The 23911-nt window shown below is 39.5% G+C and overlaps 1 protein-coding gene across 1 annotated transcript in view; it reads right to left on the minus strand.

The window, feature by feature from the left end:
- Positions 1 to 11267: 11267 nt before the first annotated feature.
- The window catches only part of TRIP11 (thyroid hormone receptor interactor 11), an 80986-nt gene continuing 68342 nt past the window's right edge, over positions 11268 to 23911 (minus strand). Inside the window, exons 17-21 of the mRNA XM_074956126.1 lie at positions 22098 to 22179; positions 21078 to 21192; positions 20330 to 20455; positions 18724 to 18868; positions 11268 to 16210 (exon numbers count right to left, since the gene is read on the minus strand). Of these exons, the coding sequence (XP_074812227.1) occupies positions 15990 to 16210; positions 18724 to 18868; positions 20330 to 20455; positions 21078 to 21192; positions 22098 to 22179 (689 nt within the window). The 3' untranslated portion in view covers positions 11268 to 15989. The remainder of the gene's footprint in view (positions 16211 to 18723; positions 18869 to 20329; positions 20456 to 21077; positions 21193 to 22097; positions 22180 to 23911) is intronic.

A 23911-nucleotide genomic window follows, 5' to 3' on the forward strand; every position in this document is an offset into this window, starting at 1 on the left:
TCAGCAGGTTTGCAGATGACACTAAACTGGGAGGAGAGGTAGATATGCTGGAGGGTAGGGATAGGATACAGAGGGACCTAGACAAATTGGAGGATTGGGCCAAAAGAAATCTGATGAGGTTCAACAAGGACAAGTGCAGAGTCCTGCACTTAGGACGGAAGAATCCCATGCACCGCTACAGACTAGGGACCGAATGGTTCGGCAGCAGTTCTGCAGAAAAGGACCTAAGGGTCACAGTGGACGAGAAGCTGGATATGAGTCAACAGTGTGCCCTTGTTGCCAAGAAGGCCAATGGCATTTTAGGATATATAAGTAGGGGCATTGCCAGCCGATTGAGGGACATGATCGTTCGCCTCTATTCGACACTGGTGAGGCCTCATCTGGAGTACTGTGTCCAGTTTTGGGCCCCACACTACAAGAAGGATGTGGAAAAATTGGAAAGAGTTCAGCGGAGGGCAACAAAAATGATTAGGGGACTGGAACACATGACTTGTGAGGAGAGGCTGAGGGAACTGGGGATGTTTAGTCTGAGGAAGAGAAGAATGAGGGGGGATTTGATAGCTGCTTTCAACTACCTGAAAGGGGGTTCCAAAGAGGATGGCTCTAGACTGTTTTCAGTGGTAGCAGATGACAGAACAAGGAGTAATGGTCTCAAGTTGCAGTGGGGGAGATTTAGGTTGGATATTAGGAAACACTGTTTCACTAGGAGGGTGGTGAAACACGGGAATGCGTTACCTAGGGAGGTGATGGAATCTCATTCCTTAGAAGTTTTTAAGGTCAGGCTTGACAAAGCCCTGGCTGGGATGATTTAATTGGGGATCGGTCCTGCTTTGAGCAGGGGGTTGGACTAGATGACCTCCTGAGGTCCCTTCCAACGCTGATATTCTATGATTCTATGATACTCCCCAAAGTCTCCAGCACCAGAGAGGGATGGGATACCGAGGCCGCTGGCCTCTCTGAGGTACCTGACACCCATCAGACAGCCTGGGAAGGTTGGTGAACCCCCAAGGGTTCCATGGTGCCAGCCCCAGGACAGGTTTTGGTGCCGATAATGTAGATGGCACCACCGGTACCGGGGCTTGTCCCCCGGGCAGGGAACCTCGCTCCAAGCTGGAGCTACCAGCCAAGTGGTCGGTACTGGGTGACCAGGATCGGGCTGAGCAGTGGCTCTTATCCAACCAGTGATGGTCACTGTGTCCTAAAGTTGACCTGTCGGAGTGAGACTGTCTTGGTTGGACTCTCGGGGACCGACGGCATTTGGTGGATCTGCATCGGATACCTGACAATCCACACCTCACTCTACTTGACTGGTACTGGGACATCAAATGGGACGTGGAGCTACTATGGGCCGGCTGCTGGGAGGATCATCTGGAGTAGGGCGACCGCCTTCTTGGAGACAGGCAATGACAGCCCAGCAATCGATGGTCTCTGGTGTCCGATCGGGGTTCCGGGTGGCACGTGCCTCAGAGGGTCTGCCCCAATCTACCAGCGAGGTATGCCTCGAGTGCCTCAATCGGTGCTCCTGGTGTGGGGACCAAAGAGGGCTCCACTGAGCCTGCCTGCCCAGTCCTGAGGCATGATGGCTTCAGGCAGGCAAATGCTGGCGGGACATCCCTCTCGATGGGGATTAGTACCTCTGAGGTGGAAATACACACATAGGCCCCAACGTGGTTTTCCCCGAGACGGGGGTACTGCAGGAGCCAGTGTGAGCAGCACTGGGAGCATCAGGATCTCTTGAGCCACTCAAAGAGCTTCGAGCGTCGACGGCACCTGAAGCTGGCTAGGGCCTGCACCACTATCTGGGGTTGCAGGCAAAGCATGGAATGGGCTGCACCACTCGACTTGAGCTGGGGCCTGACTTCCTGAACTTGAGCTACCCATTTCACCCCCAGCCCTCTCCTGTCTCTTACGGGAGATAGATCTTCCCCTCCTGGTCTTTTTCGGCTTCTTCCCTGGATCCGTGGTGGGGGACCGGTGCTGGCTTGTGGACAGCAGTGGTGGAGCACTGTGCACAGAAGGTGTGGTGCTCGGTGCGGAGTCAGACCGCTGCTCCAGTGCCGGAGAGCCGACTCCATTAGGAGTGCTCTCATATGAATATTGCACTCCTCCTTCATCCTAGGTTTAAAGGACTTGCAGATACAGCACTTGTCCCTTTTGTGCGCTATGCCTAGGCACCTTAGGCAGTTGGTATGTGGATCGCTGACGGGCATAGGCTGTTTGCAGCGATCGCATGGCTTAAAGTCTGGGGACTGGGACGTGCCCCGTCCCCCGGCTGAGTCCCGTTTGGGACTAATGAAAAGTTGAGAACTACTACTAAGGGTAACTAAGAAACTACTAAATATATTACAGGTTTTTAAAGTTCACAAGAACAGAAAACAAAACAACACTAGCCAAAAGCAGCAGATGTTTCATCACCATCACTGGCAGCAAGAAGGAACTGAGGGTGGGGGGAGCCAGTGGTACCCCTTTTATCATGCCATGCGGGTGCCACTCCAGGGGGCCCCAGAGCTGGTCCCCTACGGATACTGCTGAAGGAAAAACTTCTGGCACTGGTGCATGTGGCGAGCACACACCTAATATGGAATAGACATAAGCAAGCATTCAAAGAAGAACTAACTTTTTATTCCTACCCTTTATTTCCTATGTTTTAACCACTTACTGATCCATGAGAGGACCTTCCGTCTTATCCCATGGTTGACTACTTTGCTTACAAGCCTTTCATGTGGGACCTTGTCCCAGGGTTTCTGAAAGTCCAAGTACACCACAGCAATTGGATCAGCCTTGCCCACATGCTTGTTGACATCCTCGAAGAATTCCAATAGATTGGTGAGGCATGATTTCCCTTTACAAAAGCTGTGTTGACTCTTCCCCAACATATCGTGTTCATTTTTGTGTCTGATAATTCTCTTCTTTCCTGTTATTTCAACCAACCTGCATGGTACTGAATTTTGGCTTACTGGTCTGTAATTGCCAGGATCACCTCTGGATCCCTTTAAAAAAAAATTGGCATTACATTAGCTATCCTCCAGTCATCTGGTACAGAGGCTGATTTAAGCAATTGCAGAACTATTAACTGTGGAATATAAGCTATTTCATAGCTGAGTTCCTTCAGAACTCTTGGGTGAATACCGACCATTTGGTCCTGATGTCTTATTACTGTTTATTAGTCTGTTCCAAGACCTCCTCTACTGACACCTCAATCTGAGAGAGTTCCTCAGAGCTGTCACGTAAAAAGAATGGCTCAGGTGTGAGAATCTCCCTCATATCGCTTGAAGCGAAGACCAAAGCAAAGAATTCATTTAGCTTTTCTGCATTCGTCTTGTTTTCCTTGAGTGTTCCTTTAGCAGCTTGATCATCCAGTGGCCCAACTGATTGTTTAGCAGTCTTCCTGGTTCTGGGATTGGTCCTGCTTTGAGCAGGGGGTTGGACTAGATGACCTCCTGAGGTCCCTTCCAACCCTGATATTCTATGATTCTATGATATACTTATAAAAACGAACAGCAATTTTTTTAGTCTTTTGCTAGTTGCTCTTCAAATTCCTTTTTTTTTTCGCCTGCCTAATTATACTTTTACACTTGACTTGCCAGAGTTATTCTCCTATTTCCCTCAGTAGGATTTGACTTCCAATTTTTAAAGGATGCCTTTTTGATTCTAATCACCTCTTTTATTTTGCTGGTTAGCCATGGTGACATTTTTTGGTCCTCTTATTTCCCCCACCCCCCCTTTCTAAATCTGGGGTATACATGTAGTTTGAGCATCTATTATGGTGTTTTTAAAAAGTTTTCATGCAGCTTTGAGGCATTTCACTCTTGTGACTGTTCCTTTTAATTTCCTTTTAACTAGCTTCTTCATTTTTCGGTATTTCCCTTTTTTGAAGTTAAATGCTACTGTGGTGGGATTTCTATGCATTTCCCCACCCTTCAAGGATGTTATATTGAATTACATTATGGTTGCTATTACTGAGCTGTTCAGCTATATTCACCTCTTGGATCAGATCCTGTGCTCTACTTAGGACTGACTCAAGCATTTGTCAGCACAGACACTACAGAGATATGTTACTAGACAGATGTAAGGAGATTTATGCTGACTACAGAAATGCATATAGAAATTAAATACAGATATAACATAATGTGTTATACTTTATGGAATCTTCCATCTGAGGAGCTAAAGTGTTTTACAAACTTTAATGCTATCATCTTCCCAGAGAGCTTAAAAGCTGTCTCTATTTTACAGATGAGGAAACTGAGGGACAGAGAGGTTAAGACCAGCACTTTCCAAAGCAGTCTCTAATTTTGGGTGCTCTGCTTTAGCCACAAAGGCTAGGATTTTCAGAGGTGCTCAACACAAGTCCAACTGAAGTCAATGGAAACTGCCTGTGCTTTGAACCTCTGAAAAATCAGGCCCTAGTCATCTACAGCTGGGCTCCCAATTTGTGACACCCAACACTAGTGGCCACTTTTGAAAGTTTGTCTCTTAGTGACTTGCTGATGTCACGAGGCAAAGGAAATGGTGTCTCACTAATCTCTTACAATTCTTTGAGCATGTCAAACTAGTGGATGAAGGAAAACCAGTTGACAATTTATTTAGACTTCCAAAAAGCCCTTAACAAGGTCCCACAAAACAGGCTGCTAAAGAAATTTAGCTGGCAAGGGGTGAGGGGCATAATATTGTCATGGATCAAAACCTAGCTAGGAGACAGAAAGCAAGTAGGATTAAATGATATCATCATGACAAAAGGTTAACAGCAGTGCATCATTGTTGTATGCCAGGTACCATTTTGTTTAATATATTAATGATATGGAAAGGGGGTGAGCAGTGAGGTAGCTAAACTTGCAGATTACCCAAAGTTACAGTATTTTCAATAAGGGTCCAAAAATCATAAATCAGACCCCAAAAACCATGAGATTGGCCCCCAAGTTATGAGATCTACAAAAAAAATTATATTGTGTTTTTGGTCTTTTCGATTACTGAACTCTCTCTCCACTAAAGGATTTGACTAAAGGGGTGTCTGACAAGTTATTTAGGTGGGTCAAGACAAGATAAATGTCTCTGCAGTTAAGTTGTGCTCATGAATACCCATGTTTGTAGTGGAGAGGCGCACTTCATATGACTGGTGGTCAGCCTTCTGGCTCAGTTGATTTTGGTCATTATCACATTTCACACTCACTAAGAGTGCCAAGAAAAGGAGGCAGAGCAAGGCTGCTGACAAACACCTACCTCAGGCTAAAAGCTTTGGTTCATCAGCCAGTATGGAATCCCCATCATTGGAGATTTTTAAGAACAGGTTAGACAAAAACACAGGAGGGTGGACTAGATGGCCTCTTGAGGTCCCTTCAAGCCCTATGTTTCTATTATTCTAATCTGAAGAGGGTCTATCTGCTGAGGACAAGAGGAGAACTGAGCACTCTCCAGCTAACCAGCTCCCTTTAGAGAGGGAATTACATAACAAAAGTTTTTATTTTTCCTGTTTCCATATGCTGACAGGAGCGTATAACACCCACTGTCTGGGCTGGTCTTGAGTACAGCGAAGAAACCTATTTCCAGAAAAAAGGAATGGATGTTTGCCTTAGTGGAATTTCTGCAATACCACTTTCCACAGCCTTCTCAATCTGCCCTTCACACTCACCACTCTGATTAAAATCTGATGTAAAGAGCTGCACAAAGGGAACCATTTGCAGTACACAACTACTTTTATTCATCTAAAAAAACCTGTGGACAATTCAGAATATTCTTGAGCACCATCTACTGACACATTACCTATTTACATATATTACAGCAGAGCAGCAGCTCTGCTCAAGATCAAGTTGAGGTATTGCTTTCTGTTTAAAAGGTTGACTATTCTAAATTCTCTAAAATCTGCACACTTACTTGGAATGTCTTGAAATTTGCTGTGCCTCCTGGAGTAGGGTTATTAGTACAAATCTGGGGTCATTTGAGCAAGGTATTTCCAAGATACACTCTCCTAAAAACAGCATTTTACAAAACTACCTCATTCTTTCATACTTTTTTTGGCACATACCTGGGTTTGGAACTACGGCTCTAATTGTTCCTCAACTCTTGAAACTAGGCAATACAGTTAAGCTACACAACTGTGCAATGCAACTTTAATGCTGCCCTCTTTGAGCAGGCCCCAACACACTCATGACACACATACTATCACGATGTTCTTGCAGATACTACAGAACATTAAAGAAATAGGGAACATGAGCACTGTAGGACAGAACCTAACACCTTTAATTTGGCAAGGCAAAACTTGTGTTTAGGTCAGGTGTACTCAACAGAAGCCACTTACCCCTACACTACACTCAGCGTGGCTACTCAACAGAAAAGCTCACACTTGTTAAATTGTATAACCTCTTCATCCCCTTTTACAATTCTTCACCATTCCTATCTTTGATGTCCCATGGTAGTTTGTTAGCCTTTGCGTCACCCTTACTGAACCATTCCCAGTGGCTATTACCAGCTCCAGAAGGGCAAAATTAAGGTTTCCTGGTTTTCAGAGCTCCAAGTTTAACTAAACTCGACATTTTGGAAGGATGAAATATCTCTAGGCAACCTCAAATCTGCGTTATCTAAGTTTTTGTCGGGGAATACAGACGCAGGACTCTCCCCTATCAACTCTGCCCTGACTCTAATCTTAGAAGTCTTCTTGCTTCTTTCCAAACAATGTTGAAAAATGAGGCGTTTTTCTCATGAAGACATATGTTTAAATCAAAGCATTTAAAACTAGGGTTTTGGAGACACTGATTTTATCATCCATTCCCTCTCAAAAACTGCCACATGTACAGAGGTACACACTACACAAGTATGTTTAATTTCATTTCCCAGTGGACACACATGGAAAACTAACCACTGCTGGAAAGCTCAGCAGTCAGGCCAAGCACTGATTGACTATAGAGACTAAATCACAGCACCCTCTCGCCCATAAAAGTGGTCCTCTCCAGGACTGAGGGAAGTTGGCAAGGCACTGAGGGAATACCATGCAGTCAATGTTGTTCTTGTTCTGTGGATAGGCTCAGGATGTCACCCTCTACAACTTTCAATCTGGCACCTTTCACAAGCATTTAATACACTGACAGAATGAGTTCTGAGCCTCACAAATCTAGTACAAGTACCTCAGTTTCACTTCACTTGTTATATCTCGTTTACAGAACAGTCAGACTTCAAATATTGTAGAAACAGGCAGAGCATGGAGAAGGGCTGTTTTCAAGTGTTCCCAATGATCTGGATGAAGCTTTCATTGGCTGTATTATAAAAGCAAATACTCTCCTAATCAAACCCATGACGAGGACCATCTTTCTCTAGTAAGTTCCTTTCTGTTAAGGTTTTGAAATTAGAAATACAGCCTGCATCTACAGCTGCATGAATGTGAAAGCATTTTGATGGGTTGCAAAATACTCTTCACTTGGAGAAAATGATTAATTTTTTCCTTGGAACTACTCACAGGTTGTATGCATTGTATTACATTACAGATACATCTGTCTTTTCTAATCATGCTCTTAAACAGTGATGCATATCCTAAAAACATGACTTTTTGGTCTTGTAATAACAACTAGCAAAGGAGATATTTTTTTTTTTTTAAAGAAGCTACCCATCTTGTGTCAGATCTGAAATCATTAGCTGGATAGAAAAAAGTGTACCAGATGCTATAAGATGTATTTTTAAATGTGTATATATTAAACTGCTTTTTTTTAAAATTTGTAGAAAGCGCATGAATTCTCCCCAAATAAATACTTTACTTCAGTATCGCTAGATTAGTTTAGCAGACTCAAGAATCACATCAGCCAGAAAAGATAAGCGTCCTTTTAGAAAACCATGCAGTTTCATCACCCCTACCCCCTCCACATACAAAATAGCTGGCCCTCATTGTTGTTGATCAACATTCTCAACCTCGCTAAGTCGCATTCTTGCCAATTTGTGGCTTGGACTCCTTAAAAAGTTTCTCTGTAACTATTAGTACTCCAAAACATTCACTGTCTGTTCTGTTGTGTTCTACAGTACCTTGCTTGTAACTTTTACCAAAAACCATAAAAATAGGATCTCAGAAAACACAAAGAAAAATGCAATCAAATCAGCTGAAGGTCAGCACTAAACATTTCTTTAAAACAGGGGTTTAAGTTCCAATTGCAGGTTGGGTTTCTCCAGAACAACTGTTCAGTAGAAAAAGGACATTAGAAATATATGTGTGGGGGCTCTCTTGTGCAGGGTCACACTGTTTCTTCCTGGGACCCTTCCTGTTCAATGTGTATTTGAGGTCACTAAAGGAGATTTTGAGACATTTAGGGTTGTAGTGAAATCTTAATGTAGATGGTACTCTATATACTCTGTAGTCTCTATATTCTCTGTAGTCTCTTTGCTTTCCTAATATCTGGCAGGAGATTGAGGCTTGGATGAGAACAAACTGTCTGGGGCACAATCCAGAAAAGATAAGAGGATGTTGGCTGGTTGTGACAGTATGCGGCAGAGGTTTTGTCAACAGACGGCAATCTTGAAGTCCTACTGGATACATCACTGTTGCTAGGATCTTAGATAAAAGTTGTGGCCTGGAGTTCATTTCTTCATCTGTGGTTGACCAAGAAATGGCAGCCTTCTCGTAGAATATCAGGGTTGGAAGGGACCTCAGGAGGTCATCTAGTCTAACCCCCTGCTCAAAAGCAGGACCAATCCCCAGTTTTTGCACCAGATCCCTAAATGGCCCCCTCAACGGTTGAACTCACAACCCTGGGTTTAGCAGGCCAATGCTCAAACCACTAAGCTATTCCCCTCAGCCGTGCACCCCTCTCTCAAACCTCTATCACTTCCAGATTAGACTATGGCAATGTGCTTTACTTTAGGCTATCCTTCAAGACCCCTGAAGAACTTCTTGATAGTGCTATACGATGCAGGGACTTAGTTTAGAAGTTGCCTGTTGCAACTGCAGAAGTCAGCTGGGGGTACTTTGGTCTTCAATTCCCAGGGTTCTTCTCTTGAAGGCTTGTAGCTGGGCAGTCTTAAAAGACAGATCCTTAGCTGTGGAATTTGTTCCTTGTTGTGGTCTGTCAGCTCAGCTTTTGCAACTTGAGAACAGAAGGTAGGGTTCATCAGTTTATATAGGCGTTTTCCCAAGTATCAATGTTTCAGTCAGGATTTTTTTCCCCAAGCAGCAGATGTGATGGCTATAAAGTTGAATATTTTATTATGTTTATTATCAGCAAACATGAATATAGTTTTAAATCGAGCAAGGTGATGAGTGCCAAGTTGGCTCATATGTAAATAGCCTGTAGCTGGATTTGAGGGTTGATGAAAATGAGACACACTGATCAATTTTTTTTTTCTGGACTTATGAAGGCAGACCTTCATGGACCATGTCACTGATTACATATATTTTACACCACAAGGGACTTGATAATTCACTGCAAGGACTGCTGCTGACACTTAATATTGCCAGAACTCTTCTACTCCCAATATGTGGCTGCAGAGAAGCACTTGTGACTTCTCGTCAGTTAGGACTACTGGTGTACAAGATGGCTTTTCTTCACTTGCATTCTTTGGTAAGGCTGTATCTTTTCTTCTTTGGCCACAAGAAAACCCAATTATTATCCTTTCACCACCACTTCACACATCCCAGCTGCATGAAGGCACCAAGAGGCTCTCTCCAGTCTCTAGGACTATGGTGGTTTCTTTGGCAGGATCTATATCTTATGCACCTGCAACCAGGAAAGTCATGCTGACTGTGGCAGCAGGATGTGTCCTAATCTTCTACTGGTGTGGGAGCACTGTGAAGGGTGTATTTTCAAAGCCAGATGGAAAAAGCTAGAACTGTGGCAGGAGAAAGACAGGATTGGGGAAAATAGACAGCATCTTCTCAGAAAAAGAGGGAGGTGGCCAAGGAAATTATGCAGTCACAATAGTAACCCTTTGTTTACACAGTTGTTATAGGCATATATAGCAGCAAGTTGGAGTCAAAGGATGAATGTCTTTCTTCGAAGAGTAACAGCCGTGTTAGTCTGTATTCGCAAAAAGAAAAGGAGTACTTGTGGCACCTTAGAGACTAACCAATTTATTTGAGCATAAGCTTTCGTGAGCTACAGCTTATGCTCAAATAAATTTGTTAGTCTCTAAGGTGCCACAAGTACTCCTTTTCTTTCTTCGAAGAGAATCTCCCTTTATTATTATTTTTTAAAATAGGCCTAATCTCTACCCATCATGTAAACACTCCATTTGAGTGTTAGCTTAAAATATCATCAGGGGATTCAGTGTCTTTTCCTAGAGGAAATAAAATACTATCAAGCAGATAACTCTATGGTGCAGCTCTGTAGGAGCAAGTAGGAAAAAAAAAAAGATAAAACAGTCAAATCAAAATGTCTGCTGGCAGAGAGGGAAATTTACAAAGTAGTATCCATTTTGCTTGTTTAGAGAGGTCTGAAAATTGAGGAAACATTATTAATGTTACTGTGAAATTCACAATAATATTTACGGGTTGTCCATCAAAGACCAATAGAGGGTCACCTCTCAAAGCCAGGAAAACACGGGCTGCCAGAAAATTCTGAACAAATATGCCATTAAACCCCATCAAGACTGTGAGAAGCCATTCAATAAGAATCTTACACTGGCTGCGAACAAATTCATTAAAAGAGTGCGCTCAAAGTTGACACAAACAGCAAATGTAAATCCTTAAAAAAAAAAAATGAAAATTAACAGTCCATGTCACATGCGCCAGTAAGGAAGCACAGAACAATACCAAATCACGCAATGTGGGCACTTACTGGATGATAAGTGTCCTCTGGTATTTATGTCTAATTGATATTAACCTTTATTTCAGCAAGCACATTTATTTCTTTGATCAATTGCTTTTACTTCTCATTTGTTTGAGCAAATCTGAAAGTGTTAGTAATTTGGTCAAATTACCATTCTAAAATATCAACTAATACAGCCACCATAGAAGAGCCATATTTTCTCTGATCTTGCTTCCTCTTTTATCCCTAGCTATTATTAATATATCAGTTCTCTGGGGCACTAAATTATTTGATACAAAAGTATTCCACTGATATTACACACTTACGGTTTCTAAATCTTAACTGCAAAAAAACAAAAAACCCAAAAACTGTTCTTAAGTGTAAGTTTGTGGAAATTGCATGCAATAGCTCACCCAACATATGACATTTGTGCTGCTGTAAACAACATGTGCAAGCTATTTTTTTAAATAAAAGCCAGCAGCTGTTTTGCTAATTTTTTTATTGTGCAACATACATTGCCAACTTACATGTATCATTTTTGTTGTTTGCTTTTAAGCTTTGCAATTCTGCAAAAAAATGGAAAAGTATATAAACTTATATAGCACAATGCAGCACAAAACAAATGCCACAAGCTGTAGATTTTCACCTTACAGATATTCACTTATCTAACAGCTAATAAGGATTTTAGTAACTATCAGGTGTGGCAAAATAAGAAATCTCCTGCTGTAAAGACATATCAAAATATGCCAGAATTTTTTTTAAATGTTTAAAGACATCCTGCTGGTGTGCTCTCTCATTTATATGGACAGAATTAAATTTCTCAATTTGCATTTGATAGTTAGGCATTTCCAAAAAGTGCACTTTGATGAAAGGAAGACTTTGAACATAAACATAAATCTAACACTCTTGGTATTATTTGTATCAGAATGTAAGTTGAGCTCGGCTTTCAAAATTCTTTTTATAAATACTTCTTGTCCTTCCAAATTTAGGCCCTGCTTGAATTTGTGCAATTGATTCTTTAAGCTGTCACTGCTGTTTCCACAGCAAAGTTTTTCTCTCCAAAGTAAGCTTTTATTTAAGAAAAAATGCTAATTTTTAATTTAATGACATTTTGTTACAGCTAAATCTTCTCCCGAACTGGGACTGTCAAGATACCTAGAAAGCCACAACACGTAATTAAACAAATGTGTATTAAACATATTAAATGATTTATTGCAACTGACTGAAAATATAAGTCTTGAACTTTAAGACAGTGGTAAAGTAGCAGCTGAGCTACTTGGAAAACTGTGGTAGCAACAGGCTTGGCAGGATTCAATTTTTTAAAATAATTTCAGTGCATAATATTGATGTTTCTTTTTAAGCATTGTTTTAGATGTTATTGATTTAAATTTTCTCAGTTGCATGAAATTATGGGTTTAACCATTTTCCCCGTTTTTAAACATTTTAAATTTTCACAGTTGTTGGAAATTATGGCGGTGGGGGGAAGTCAGAATTATTTAAGCCTTATAAACTGTTAAAACATAACTTGTCAACATCATATGTGAAAATATACAAATTAAATATTCTTATATCAACATATCATACTTATTTTTACTAATCAATTGCTAGTCCATTTGTAATAAGCCTAATTCAGAAGTCTAAATCACTGGGTTTTGAGTCCAATAAGTTCTCAAGTAGTGTTTTTCTTACTTTGCCTATCAGTAAATTTCAATTATCATTGACAAGACATTTTATTTTCACATTTTATTTTCATCGGGTTTGTGTGTAAATAATGAAATAAACATTTACCAATAAACTAATCCTTCTTCCAAGCCTACTTACAATGTGAAAGAAACATTTATGAGTTAAATTACATTTTCTTTTGTACTAATAATGCAATGTATCAGTCAACCACTGCTTTATAAATTCTTCTTTCAAGTCACCTGCCTTGTTACAAATTATTAGTGAAAAATCATTGTCAAGTGCATAAATTATCAGGAAAGTAAATGAGAATCAGATTATGAGTTGCCATTTGACTTAGTTGTGTCCACCTAGGTTGCTGCCAACAGTTTGTTTACACTGTGATAAACGAGTCGTGTTCATTTTTATTTTACACCAGTGATATAAGCCAGTTGCAGATACAGTTGCACAGAAGAGCTTTAATGCAAGATGTAAGTTATTGCATAATGCCCCTGGTTTCCAACAGAACTACTATGAAGTGCCAGATACTTCCCTTCATTTGTGAAGCCTGGAGTTGAACAAAGAACCCAAAATGGTGCAATTTCTGATTTTCCCTTTATATCGAGCCTGCCAAAAGCTTCTTCACATTAATATCATGTAGTTCTCCCACTGCAGATAATACATGGGCCTATCAGATCAAACCTGGGGAGCACTCACTATGCAGCTCTTCCTGTGGGAAAGGAGGTTTGGGGGACAGAGTCAAATTAAAAAGGTAAAATCTAGTCCATTAAGTGAAAAGAAGTTTCAAGGACTGCACCTGCTCCTAAGCCCCACCGACAATTTGTGATTTTATACTCACCATTTTGCTATGTAAAAGGTTTCTCTCCAGCCACTACTGTGGGAAAGACCCACATAAATAACAGGAAAAACTGATTAACTAATTGACTGTAAATATGGGAAACAGACTATGTATAAAGAATCATCAAATGCACAAAGCAAATAAAGAGAAAAGATCAGAAGAAAAGATATTTTCACTAATCTTTCAGTAACAGCAATCTTGGGCATTACTTACAATAGCAGCAGGCAAAACATTCTCAGAAGGAAGTGTGCTTAAGTCAACTCAGTCCTTTCTGTACTCTCTAGCAGCTCAATAATGGACTGAACAGCATTATTTCCCAAGGAGGAATGCAGTGGGGAAACCCCATTCCCTCTAAACAGATACTCCCAAGCCTACAGAAGCAATCTCTACAATTCCATAGGCTTCTCAGAATTTGATACATTTTCCTTTCTCCAAAAGAAACATGAATTAGGGACTCTGACATTTCCTGACTATTTTTGCCCCCTGCCCAAGTTTTCCAGAGCATGGGAAGATTTAGGTGGCAGTTACCAAGCTATTGCATAAAAGACCTGATCTAAAGCCCACTGAAGTCAATGGTCCCTAATATGCAGTATTTCCTGGTAGCTATGAAGCTAACTTGTTTCACTTCTGTGCATTTTAAGTTCTATACAGTTTTTAAAAATCAAGATGACTTTTTTGTGAAAAATAGTAATCAGCCAAAATGTGGCTGTCAACCACTATATTCAGGAGATAGCTGCCAGCCTATGTCCACTTGTATTAATAATCTGTAAAATACATTATTTTTAAAAGGTAAACATTTCTGTATATATCAGCTCATCAAAAGGATTTTATTTGAAGTGATTGCTCACCCCGAAATAAATATAATTACACGACTATAAGAGATTGCACAGACACACCACATGGTTTAAACTTTCTTTAGAGTCTTTTGGACAAAAAATAACCATTCCATGATGGTGGTTTTTCAATGAAAACAAACATTTTAAGTAACCTACCTGAATATTCTCAACAAAGGTATCCAAAAATTTAATAGGAATTTAAAATTTAGTTCTTATACAACGTAATACTTGCTTTCATACATGAAATATTCTTGCTGACCTTTCAGAAATCAAATTTCAAAGGACTTGAAAGCATTCATTAATTTATCCAAAATAGAGATTTTATAACAGATACTAGTGATCTGAAACAAAAATTTAGCATGATTGATCTGCTTCTAAATTTGCATTAACCTTCCATTTCAAATCCATAAAACACTGCTACATTGGGGAATGTCATTATTGTATGAAAGTGATTCCGAAGTTGAATTCTTCGTGATGACTGGAGTAACAAATTGAGAAATTTTGCTAGAGAAGAGTTTAAAGGAAATGAAGGGATTTTACCATTTTATCTATATATAAAGAAAGAAAAGTTTTGTTGCAGTCATTATTTTGGCAGATTCTATACAAGATTCTGTGATTAATTTTATTTAAACATAACTCTCATAATGATTTAAACTAAGGGTATGTAATAAAAATGGAGAGGATCAAAGGCTGACAGTTCTAATATAGAACTTGCACAATATTCACCTTTAACACTGACTAAACAAGGAATGACAAACAGGATTAGAAACTAGACATTTTTAAACGAAGAAACTTTGTTGCAGATTTTAACTGTTTTTCTAAGGAGGTCAGTTTTAACTTTCAGTATGCAATTCAATACTTTATCTGCAACATGTAGTATAAAGTGTACAAGTCATCACAGCAAAATTTACATAATAATTGGCTTTGGCTCTGGTCTTATATAGACCTATTTACAAATCTGGGATAGGTAAACATCTGTTTACCTTTAAGTTCTATACATATGTTCAAACTTTAAACCTGTTTCAAATCAAATCCTGCAAGATAGAAGTCTTTTAAATATACATCTTAAACCATTACAGTACTGCAGCATGTATATATATATTAATATTCCCATGGACCTGTTAAATTCTCCATTGATAGCTATGCACCACATGGAAGATTTTAGAAAAAAATCAAAGATATTCTCCAACTCCTTTGTTTCCAGGATTAACACCTTGGTGCCAGTGACTTTGGATTGCCATAAGCGGCTATTAGACTGGGAAAAATATAGCTCCTGGTGCAAAAAGGACTGATGTGCCTCAAAGTGGTCCAAAATTTGGGGTGCAACTTATCCTCTTATTAAGAGAGGGATACCTTTTTACATAAATATAGTTGAGTAACTGCAAGTATTTTTGTCATCTCCAATAATCAAGCTCCTACATGCCTCCCTACCTCGTTCTTTGGAATTTTTGTCATGAATGGACACCCCAAATATTGTATAAATTTTGGTTAGAAATCTTAATTAATTTGCAGTGGTGGTTCCTCACATGCCCATTGTCAACAGATTGTGCTCTTTGACAAACTGACCCCAATACCAAAGAATTAATATTGTTGTTGCACTCCTGAAACAACTCAAGAGTACAGCTAGTGTTTATGAGTCCCACAGTTTGTTTTACAATTCTACAACTGAGATAGAATAATTTTTCTCCAGTTTAAAACCTATCTCAGAACCAATATGAATAAAGAGGACAGTTATTCCCGTGACTCCTACAATTTCCAAAGCACTGTTTAGTTCATAATTAAATTTAAAAGAAAAACGAAGTACATCTGCAAACAAGTACACAACTTTTTACAAAAGGCCTCTTTGTGATAAATTATCTAAAATATAGAGTTCTCATTTTCCTTAAAGTGCTATCATCATCAATATTGATTCAAAATCATCTATTGTTTCAAGAGGTCTTTTAGTACGGCACCAGCACTGGCATCAGGCAGCACTGGCAGTGGTGTAAAAGTAGGCAAGGCATCAGAAATAGGTTTCATAAGCAGATGCCCCGATCCACCTGCTCCAAGAGAAGTGGGGGTGATGAGAGGCACTGCTGCAGATCGGGGTGCCAAGAATGGATTCACATCTGGTCTTCTACTGGTTCCTGAGCCTGTAGTTTCTGAGATTAAAAAAAACAAAAACAAAAACAAAAAACAAAAAAAACCTACATTAGAAAACATTCACAATCCACCAATTTTCAACACATATGTGTAGAAAGCAGCTGGCTTTCAACTGGCTCCTCCTCCTCCATTGCATCAAATTGAATCTTCTTGCCCTACACTTCAAGGCCTTTCACAACTCTGCATCCTCTCTACTTATCTGCTTTATTATTACATCCCAATGGTAAAATTATACCAGCTTTGATTGCCCATGTATCAACTTCTCACAATCTGCCTCTCTTATACCAAACTCCTGCCCATACTAGCTTTTGTTCAAGTAATTTCAAATTCAGTATAAAAATTCTCTCAGTCCCAGATAAAACTAGGGCCCTACCAAATTCATAGCTATGAAAAATGCATCACGGACTGTGAAATCTGATCTCCCCCATGAAATCTGTCTAGTGTAGGGGAGTGGCAGGGCTGGGGGCTCCTACTGTGCATCAGGCTCCAGCTGCTAGTCCCAGCTGGGCTGGGGAGGCATGAGACGACTTCCTCCCCTGCAGAGGCCACTCCTGGGGCTGGGTCAGACCCACCTCCGGGAACCCCCCCCAGCTGCAGGAAGCTCCATGGCTGCTGGCTGGGAGCCCAGCTCTGAAAGCAGCACCATCACTAGCAGTAGCGCAGAAGTGAGGGTGGCATGGTATGGAATTGCCACCCTTTCTTCTGCGTCCCCGCCAGCAGCAGTACAGAAGTGAGGGTGGCAATCCGTGACGCCCCCTACAACAGTATACCGTACCATGCCACCTTTACTTCCGTGCTGCTGCTGGTGGCGGCGCTGCCTTCAGAGCTGGGGGCCCGGCCAGCAGCCGCTGCTCTCCAGCTGCCCGGCTCTGACAGCAGCGCCACCACTAGTAGTGCAGAAGTAAGGGTGGAACTAATGTGAGCACTCTCCTCCTCCCCCGCCCAATCAACAGCCTTGCGACCCCACCCATGATCCGCTTTTGTGTCAGGATCCCCAAGGTTACAACACTTACATTTCAGATTTAAATATCTGAAACCGTGACATTTATGATTTTTAAAATCCTATGACCCTGAAATTGACCAAAATGGACTGTGAATTTGGTAGGGCCCTAGATATAACCTATGTTTTTCTTTTGAGTTCAAATATCAGAAGAGGAAGCAGGCAAAAATAATCAGGTTTATAGTGGAAACTAAGTTGCTACTGCCACTCCATAATAATTCAATAGGTTTTTTTTTTTTTTTTTAAAAGAAGATCTTTTACCACACAACTGGCTCAAACTCCTATAAATATAGCAAGGCTACTCAAGTCCTTTTGCATTGGTATGGTATTTACATCCTTATCTTATGCTTCTTCCATATGGTTTATCTCTAGCAACTGAAAACTTAGATACCAAAACAATTAAGGGATATAGGATGGGTGTCTCCTTTTATAAGGGAACAATATAGTTCCTGAATGAATAAAGGACCTCAGAACTTAGTTTTTCCATACCAGGAAAATGGGCTTTTGCCAAATAAAATAGGGTACCCTGCCTATTATATTATAAATGACAAGAGTACAAAGAAATATGAGACCTAATTTAGGTTTATTGAAAATATTACTTTCAGAGATAAGCTGATAGGGCGAATTGGAAATTCATTCTTTATGTTTCTCCAATTTACTTGTAGCATGAAACAGTTATTTAAAACTTAATATTGCAGCTTACAATTGTTGAAGTTTTAATTTAAAAAGGCTCTATGATCAGCAACAGTTGGCATCTAAAGATGAAGTCCTAAAAAGCATATTAAAAAAATCATTCCATATGCAAAACTCTGATTAATTAAATTAAGGACTTGATCCTACAAGGTGCTGAGGATCCTAAACATATATTACTCAGCAGCATGTGCTCAGTGTCTTACAGGATCAGAATCTAAAGGAAAGTCAATTGATATTTTTGCACATACCTGCTAGGAAGTATTTCAAGCACAGGCATAATTGTTCAAGTATTCTGACTTTACCAACATGGAGAACAAATTAGAGATCCTTTCTCAGATCAAAAAATCAATCTCAGATTGTTTAAAAATGTGAGCTAATCTGCTAGTTTTAGCCTAATACTTAGGAAGTGAACTGGTGTTACACATCACAAACCACCACAAGCTTGGCGTTGTTAGCTCTATGAGACCCAGGCTGAACAGCAGGGATGCTGCAAATAGGACTAGAGCACAGACATAACCACATGCAGGGAAGATTAACCACCATCTGTCTGGCTCTAGTGCTGGCTCTCACCATCAAAAGCAATATATTCACTCAGAGAGATTAAGGGGACTTTTTGGGGGATGGGGGAAGGGAGAAACAGAATTTCAAAGTGGTCTAAAAGGAGCTAGGAGCTTAACTCCCGTATGCCCTTTAGAAAATCCAATCAGAATGAAAGGACGGACGGACGGACGGACGGACGGACACACACACACAGAGTCTCTCTCTCCCTTTAAAGTTTAACACAGAACTTCAAAATTTTCCACCAAGATATGCTGTTACCTGTAAGGCTGCTGGATCTGGTACTGTTAGGATTACAAATTCCTGTTGCTCCTAAAGGTTTCATGTCGTGAACAGAGAGTGTGGGTAGGGGAAGGTTTGGACGTGATTCTGTTTCGAGGAACTTCACAAACAGTTCTGAAAAAGACTAGAAAGAACATGCCCACTAATTAGAACATTTTCAATAATTTTATGGGTACACTAAGGAACATAATTTTCTTTAATTAGTAAGTGCTTCGGGGCCAGGATTTAGAAAGTATGACTGGTCCTGAAAAGATTTTTACTGGACTGCTAGAATTTTTCTAGTCCTAAGGTCACAAGAAATCAGACCTTAACATGTGGTGATCATGGAATTTATTTAAAAAATTATCAGTTAACCTTCAGTGACACAGCAAAAATATAATTTAAAACTTTAATAATTACAAAGGTAACATTTGTACCTCCACCATCAAAGTCTGATTGTTTCTTGAATCCCATGCTGCTACTGACATCATAAGCAGTAGAACATGGACACAGGAACATTGTCACTCAAGTTACAACAGCTTAATAAAGAGGAGAAAATGTCAGTTTTTTTTTTTTTTTTTAAAAGGCCATTACTTTCTCCACTTTGTTTATCTGAGACACTATGCCATGGCAATGGGAACAGGAACTGCTTATGATGTCAGCAAGAGCATCAGACTCAGACTTTGCTAGGAGAACAAGCACTGCAGATACAAAATTATTAACCTTCCTCTTTATGCCCGTGAAGCTACTGAGTCAATTTTCATAATTAGCAAACACACTGGAAAAAACATTTTCTAAATTAAATTAATTGACATCTACACCTTAAAAATCACAACTCTGGCTGGTGACTTACTTTACTACTCTACTTCATTGCTTGGGTCATTTTAGTAGCCAATATCCTCCCATAACCTTACAGTTAGAGATTAATGCTTTACATCAATTCTCCAACATTTTTATTCTGTGGAACAGTGAACAAAAAACAACCCCCAAAACATCCCATTCTGCCAACCACCAAGGCAGGCTCCATTCTACTGTGTCAGAATCACCACTTTATACAACTTGAAAAGTGGCTGCTTTCTCAAGAACTTCTGAACCTAAGACCAATGATGTACAGCACAGAAAAGCTAGGAATTCCAGCTTTCAAGTTAAAATTGAAAGGAGGGTGGGGGGGGCACTTGGGGAAAGGGAAGGACAAAATTGTAATCAAAGTATGATTTCATGGTCTGATATCCTGCAACCTGCTGAAAAAACTCCCAGCTTTCAAATAACATATTTAACCTCTAACTCTGAAGGTCCACACAATGAAGGTCCCTGGTGGACAATGGTGTCATCAGTCCCTAGAAGAGCTGTAATATTTTGGTAGTAGCGCAGCACTTAGCACGGACCTCAGGCCAGTACGATTTTTAACCTTCTATTTATTACTCATTTAAAAAAAAGGATGGAAAACAAAGTAGTCGCACTAACCACACAAGTAATTCAAGATCTGTTATCAATAAAACCAACATTAAATCAAGACCAAAATACCAAAACTAAAAATGTTAGCATTTATATGTAACTGTCATGGTTTTTGCATTAAAATGTAGAGAACTGTATAATTAATCCTTACGCTACTGAAAACAGATTGATTAGTTGGTCTTATAGGTGTGCTCGGGACACTCTTTGATCCAGCTCTTCCTCCACCGAGCCAACCAGTCACCCATCTTGTAACACCTTTTTGGTCTTCAGACAATAACTAGAGAGAATTTTTTTAAAAAAAGAGAAATGCTGAAACAAAGAAAAAACAGCAAAACCAACCAACAAAAAGCAAACAAAACAATCAGCTTATGGGTTGGCTCCCTTACATTTGCTCACAAATGGCAAAGGGAACTGTTCCAGATCATCCTACTGATGAACAGCGAACCCTTATTTACTGACAAAAGCTTTAAAACTGTTCTCTACCTCTCTGAAATACCCTCCTGGTCTAAAATCCTGTTATGCATAAAACCATTGGTTTAAATAAGCCTGTATACTTGAGTTAAACTAGTTTGACTAACTGAAGTAAACATTCTGAGACTGTCATATTACAGCTACTGTACTAGCAACCAAGTGAAGCTCTTTCCTTCCACTACATCAACATCCATCAGACAAAATGACATCCTGCATCTATTTTTCTATTAAAATCATCATAAGATCCAGTAGGATCAGCATGCCCCTCTTTAAGAATGAACACAGATGAAAGGCCAAATTTTTTATTTTCCATAAACATTGCTTCGCCTTGACATTTAACGTAGCAGCAGAAAACAACATTCTGTTTTACTAACATCACAAATATATGTCAAATGAAAGAGGAAGTCTAGTTTTTAATGCAGTATTACCTGATCTAGCTCTTCCTTTTTGATCCCCAAAATATTTCCCATTAACCTTAAGACTTCATGACGCTTATTCTTTGGAGTATGAAAATGCCCAGTGAAGAGATTTCTCATCAAGACCCTATAAAAATGAAGAGAAAGAGTTAATTAATCCATTCAGCTTTTACAGAACTCATGGCGTCAAAATATTAACATATTAATCCTTATTCCTGAAATGATTTCACATACTCTTTTCTAATTTATCATCATAATACACCAAAGTCAAAATGTATGATTCAAGAAATAAATGGGAACCTCACAAATTTCCTTTAAGCTCCCAAAACACTTCCTATACTGTGGGTTATAATTTGGAGAAGCTTGCAAATGGCCTTATCATCTATGGAGACTGAGGGAACAATAATTCACATGCTGAGGAAGTGATATATTTCATGGAGATGGAGCAAGGAAGAGAGACTGAAAATTCCACTGAAACTAAACTGAAGTTGCATGAGTTAGCTTTGACGTAAACTGGACAATCTGGTAAAATGTTCATTCGAGTAGGAAATCATCCCTACCTACGATAGCATGTAAACAAGAAGCGAAGTACTGTCTTGAACCAGTCCTAAGGGAGGAAACAGTAGCGTGGCTATAGTTTTAATATCAATTCTAAGTGAGGGGAACCAAATGAGAGTCTGATATCCAGATGATACCAGCTATGTGAGAAGGCCCTATACAGATTACCATGTATATGCATTGAACTACAGATGGAAAGTAAAGAAATTAGAGTCAAACTAGAATTATAAATAAGCATCAATAATGCTAATTTTGTTTAGACAAACATTTTAATTTCAATTTTCAAAACTAATCTTTAAAATGACTGTACAGTGGAAAATATCATGTATTCACTATTTTTTGAAAGATTTTATGCAGAAACCTAATTCTACACCATGACTACTATTCTTATGCTGTTATTGTAGTTTTAAGAAGGGATGTATAGGATGAAGAGCAAAGAAATTATAAATACACCAGTTAAAAAGAGTCACTTACTTGTCCACTTTCCCTTCTGTGCTGTTTATAAGGTTCATTAGTTTGTTTTGTGCATCTTCTAACATTTCTTGTTTGAGCTCACCTAGAGAATTAATATGTAATTTCACTGTAAATTAACTAAAATAGAAGATTTTAAGATATGTACACTTCAACGTCATATACACGTTTATGTTTTCAAATAAAATGCATCAATATTATTAAAACAAGCTTTTTTTTTAAAAATAAAGATGATGTATTTGGAAAGTGTTCACTTAATAAGGTATTTAATATTTTAATATGAGCTAAAATACCCAGCAAATTCAGTGCAAAGTGAGCCAAAGCACAGACAGCAGCTCATTCAGTTAAAAAGCTCAGAATTGTGGGCATCAAAGTTTGGAGATCTGCGGAGTGCGCTTGAAGCTACAGAGAGAGATCATGGGGCCTCTATTCTGACCTGCTGGATGTCCCTGCCAGTGAAATTTAACTGTTTGAAGAAAATTGCATTTGCAATGCTTTCAGCATTTGGATCCACATACTTGTGTGAACAGGTATTTTCACACATGAAATCTGTCTTCTGTCCCTCTCGGAGCCGGTTAACAACTGATCACTTAGAAGCCTGTGTGCAGCTTAAAGTATCCAAATACGCGCCAGACATTGGAAAACTCAGCAAGGGCAAGGATCACACTAAACTGATAAGATCTGCATTTTAATTTAATTTTAAATGAAGCTTCTTAAACATTTTAAAACCCTATTTACTTTACATACAACAATAGTTTAGTTATATATTATAGACTGATAGAAAGACACCTTCTAAAAACGTTAAAATGCATTATTGGCATGCGAAACCTTAAATTAGAGTGAATAAATGAAGACTCGGCACACCACTTCTGAAAGGTTGCCGACCCCTGAACTAAAAGGTATTTCCAGGGTAGTATCAGATGCTAAACAGTAGTGTTAAATGCTAAACTATGGTGGTTTCTTTTCCTATCATCATCCTGGCAAATCCCAAAGGAAAATGGCCTCTTTGCAGTTCGAGCACCACCTGGATAAATCTTTGTTTAGTTTACATTTGTCACCAACATGCAGGATACTGGAATGGCCCTTTCAGAAGGTTTTATTAGTCAGTTTCACCTCAGTGGCAGAGAATCCCTTAGCTACATGGACAATTGCCTAGATTATACTGAAGCTGACCACCTTGACAAACACCCTCATGACACGAACGACCCTGGAGAGGTCTTCTCCCCTGACTAGGGTTAAAATGATTGCCAAGTTTGGATTTTGCAAGACATATTCCCTCAGGGTTACATTCACCCTAAAGCAAAGGGCAGGTACAAATATCTATGTACCACATATAAAGGCTTAACTGGGCCACAGGAGCTTTGTGCAGAGCCTCTGTGGTAAAATGGATTTCACTCTCAAGTAAACTAACACTAACAGAGACCAGGAGCTTTTCCTTCCCTTCCTCTGCAGAGTTGAGTGACTATCTTCAATCCTGTAGGAAATGTCCGTCAAGTTAATCTACCCTTGCAGAAGGTTCCCCTGCTCATGTGTGTGTATATATTTCAGAATTTCAAATTATACTTGTAAATTTTAAGTAAACTTTTTAAATTTAAATCCAATATTCTCTGTATTAAGAAGCTGACCATAAGATATGGACATCTACTAGCCCCAATCACTAAAATATGTAAGTAGAATTCCTATGAAGAACTATCAATAAGTAAATACGTATTTGGGGGGTAACTTCATCTACCTTTTTTGTAACAAATCATCTGACATACATGGAAAAACACGTCACCCTAATTTCCACATGGCTTGTAATCCTTTGTAATATTCAG

The sequence above is a fragment of the Natator depressus genome, chromosome 6 (assembly GCF_965152275.1).
Source record: "Natator depressus isolate rNatDep1 chromosome 6, rNatDep2.hap1, whole genome shotgun sequence".
NCBI lineage: Eukaryota > Metazoa > Chordata > Testudines > Cheloniidae > Natator > Natator depressus.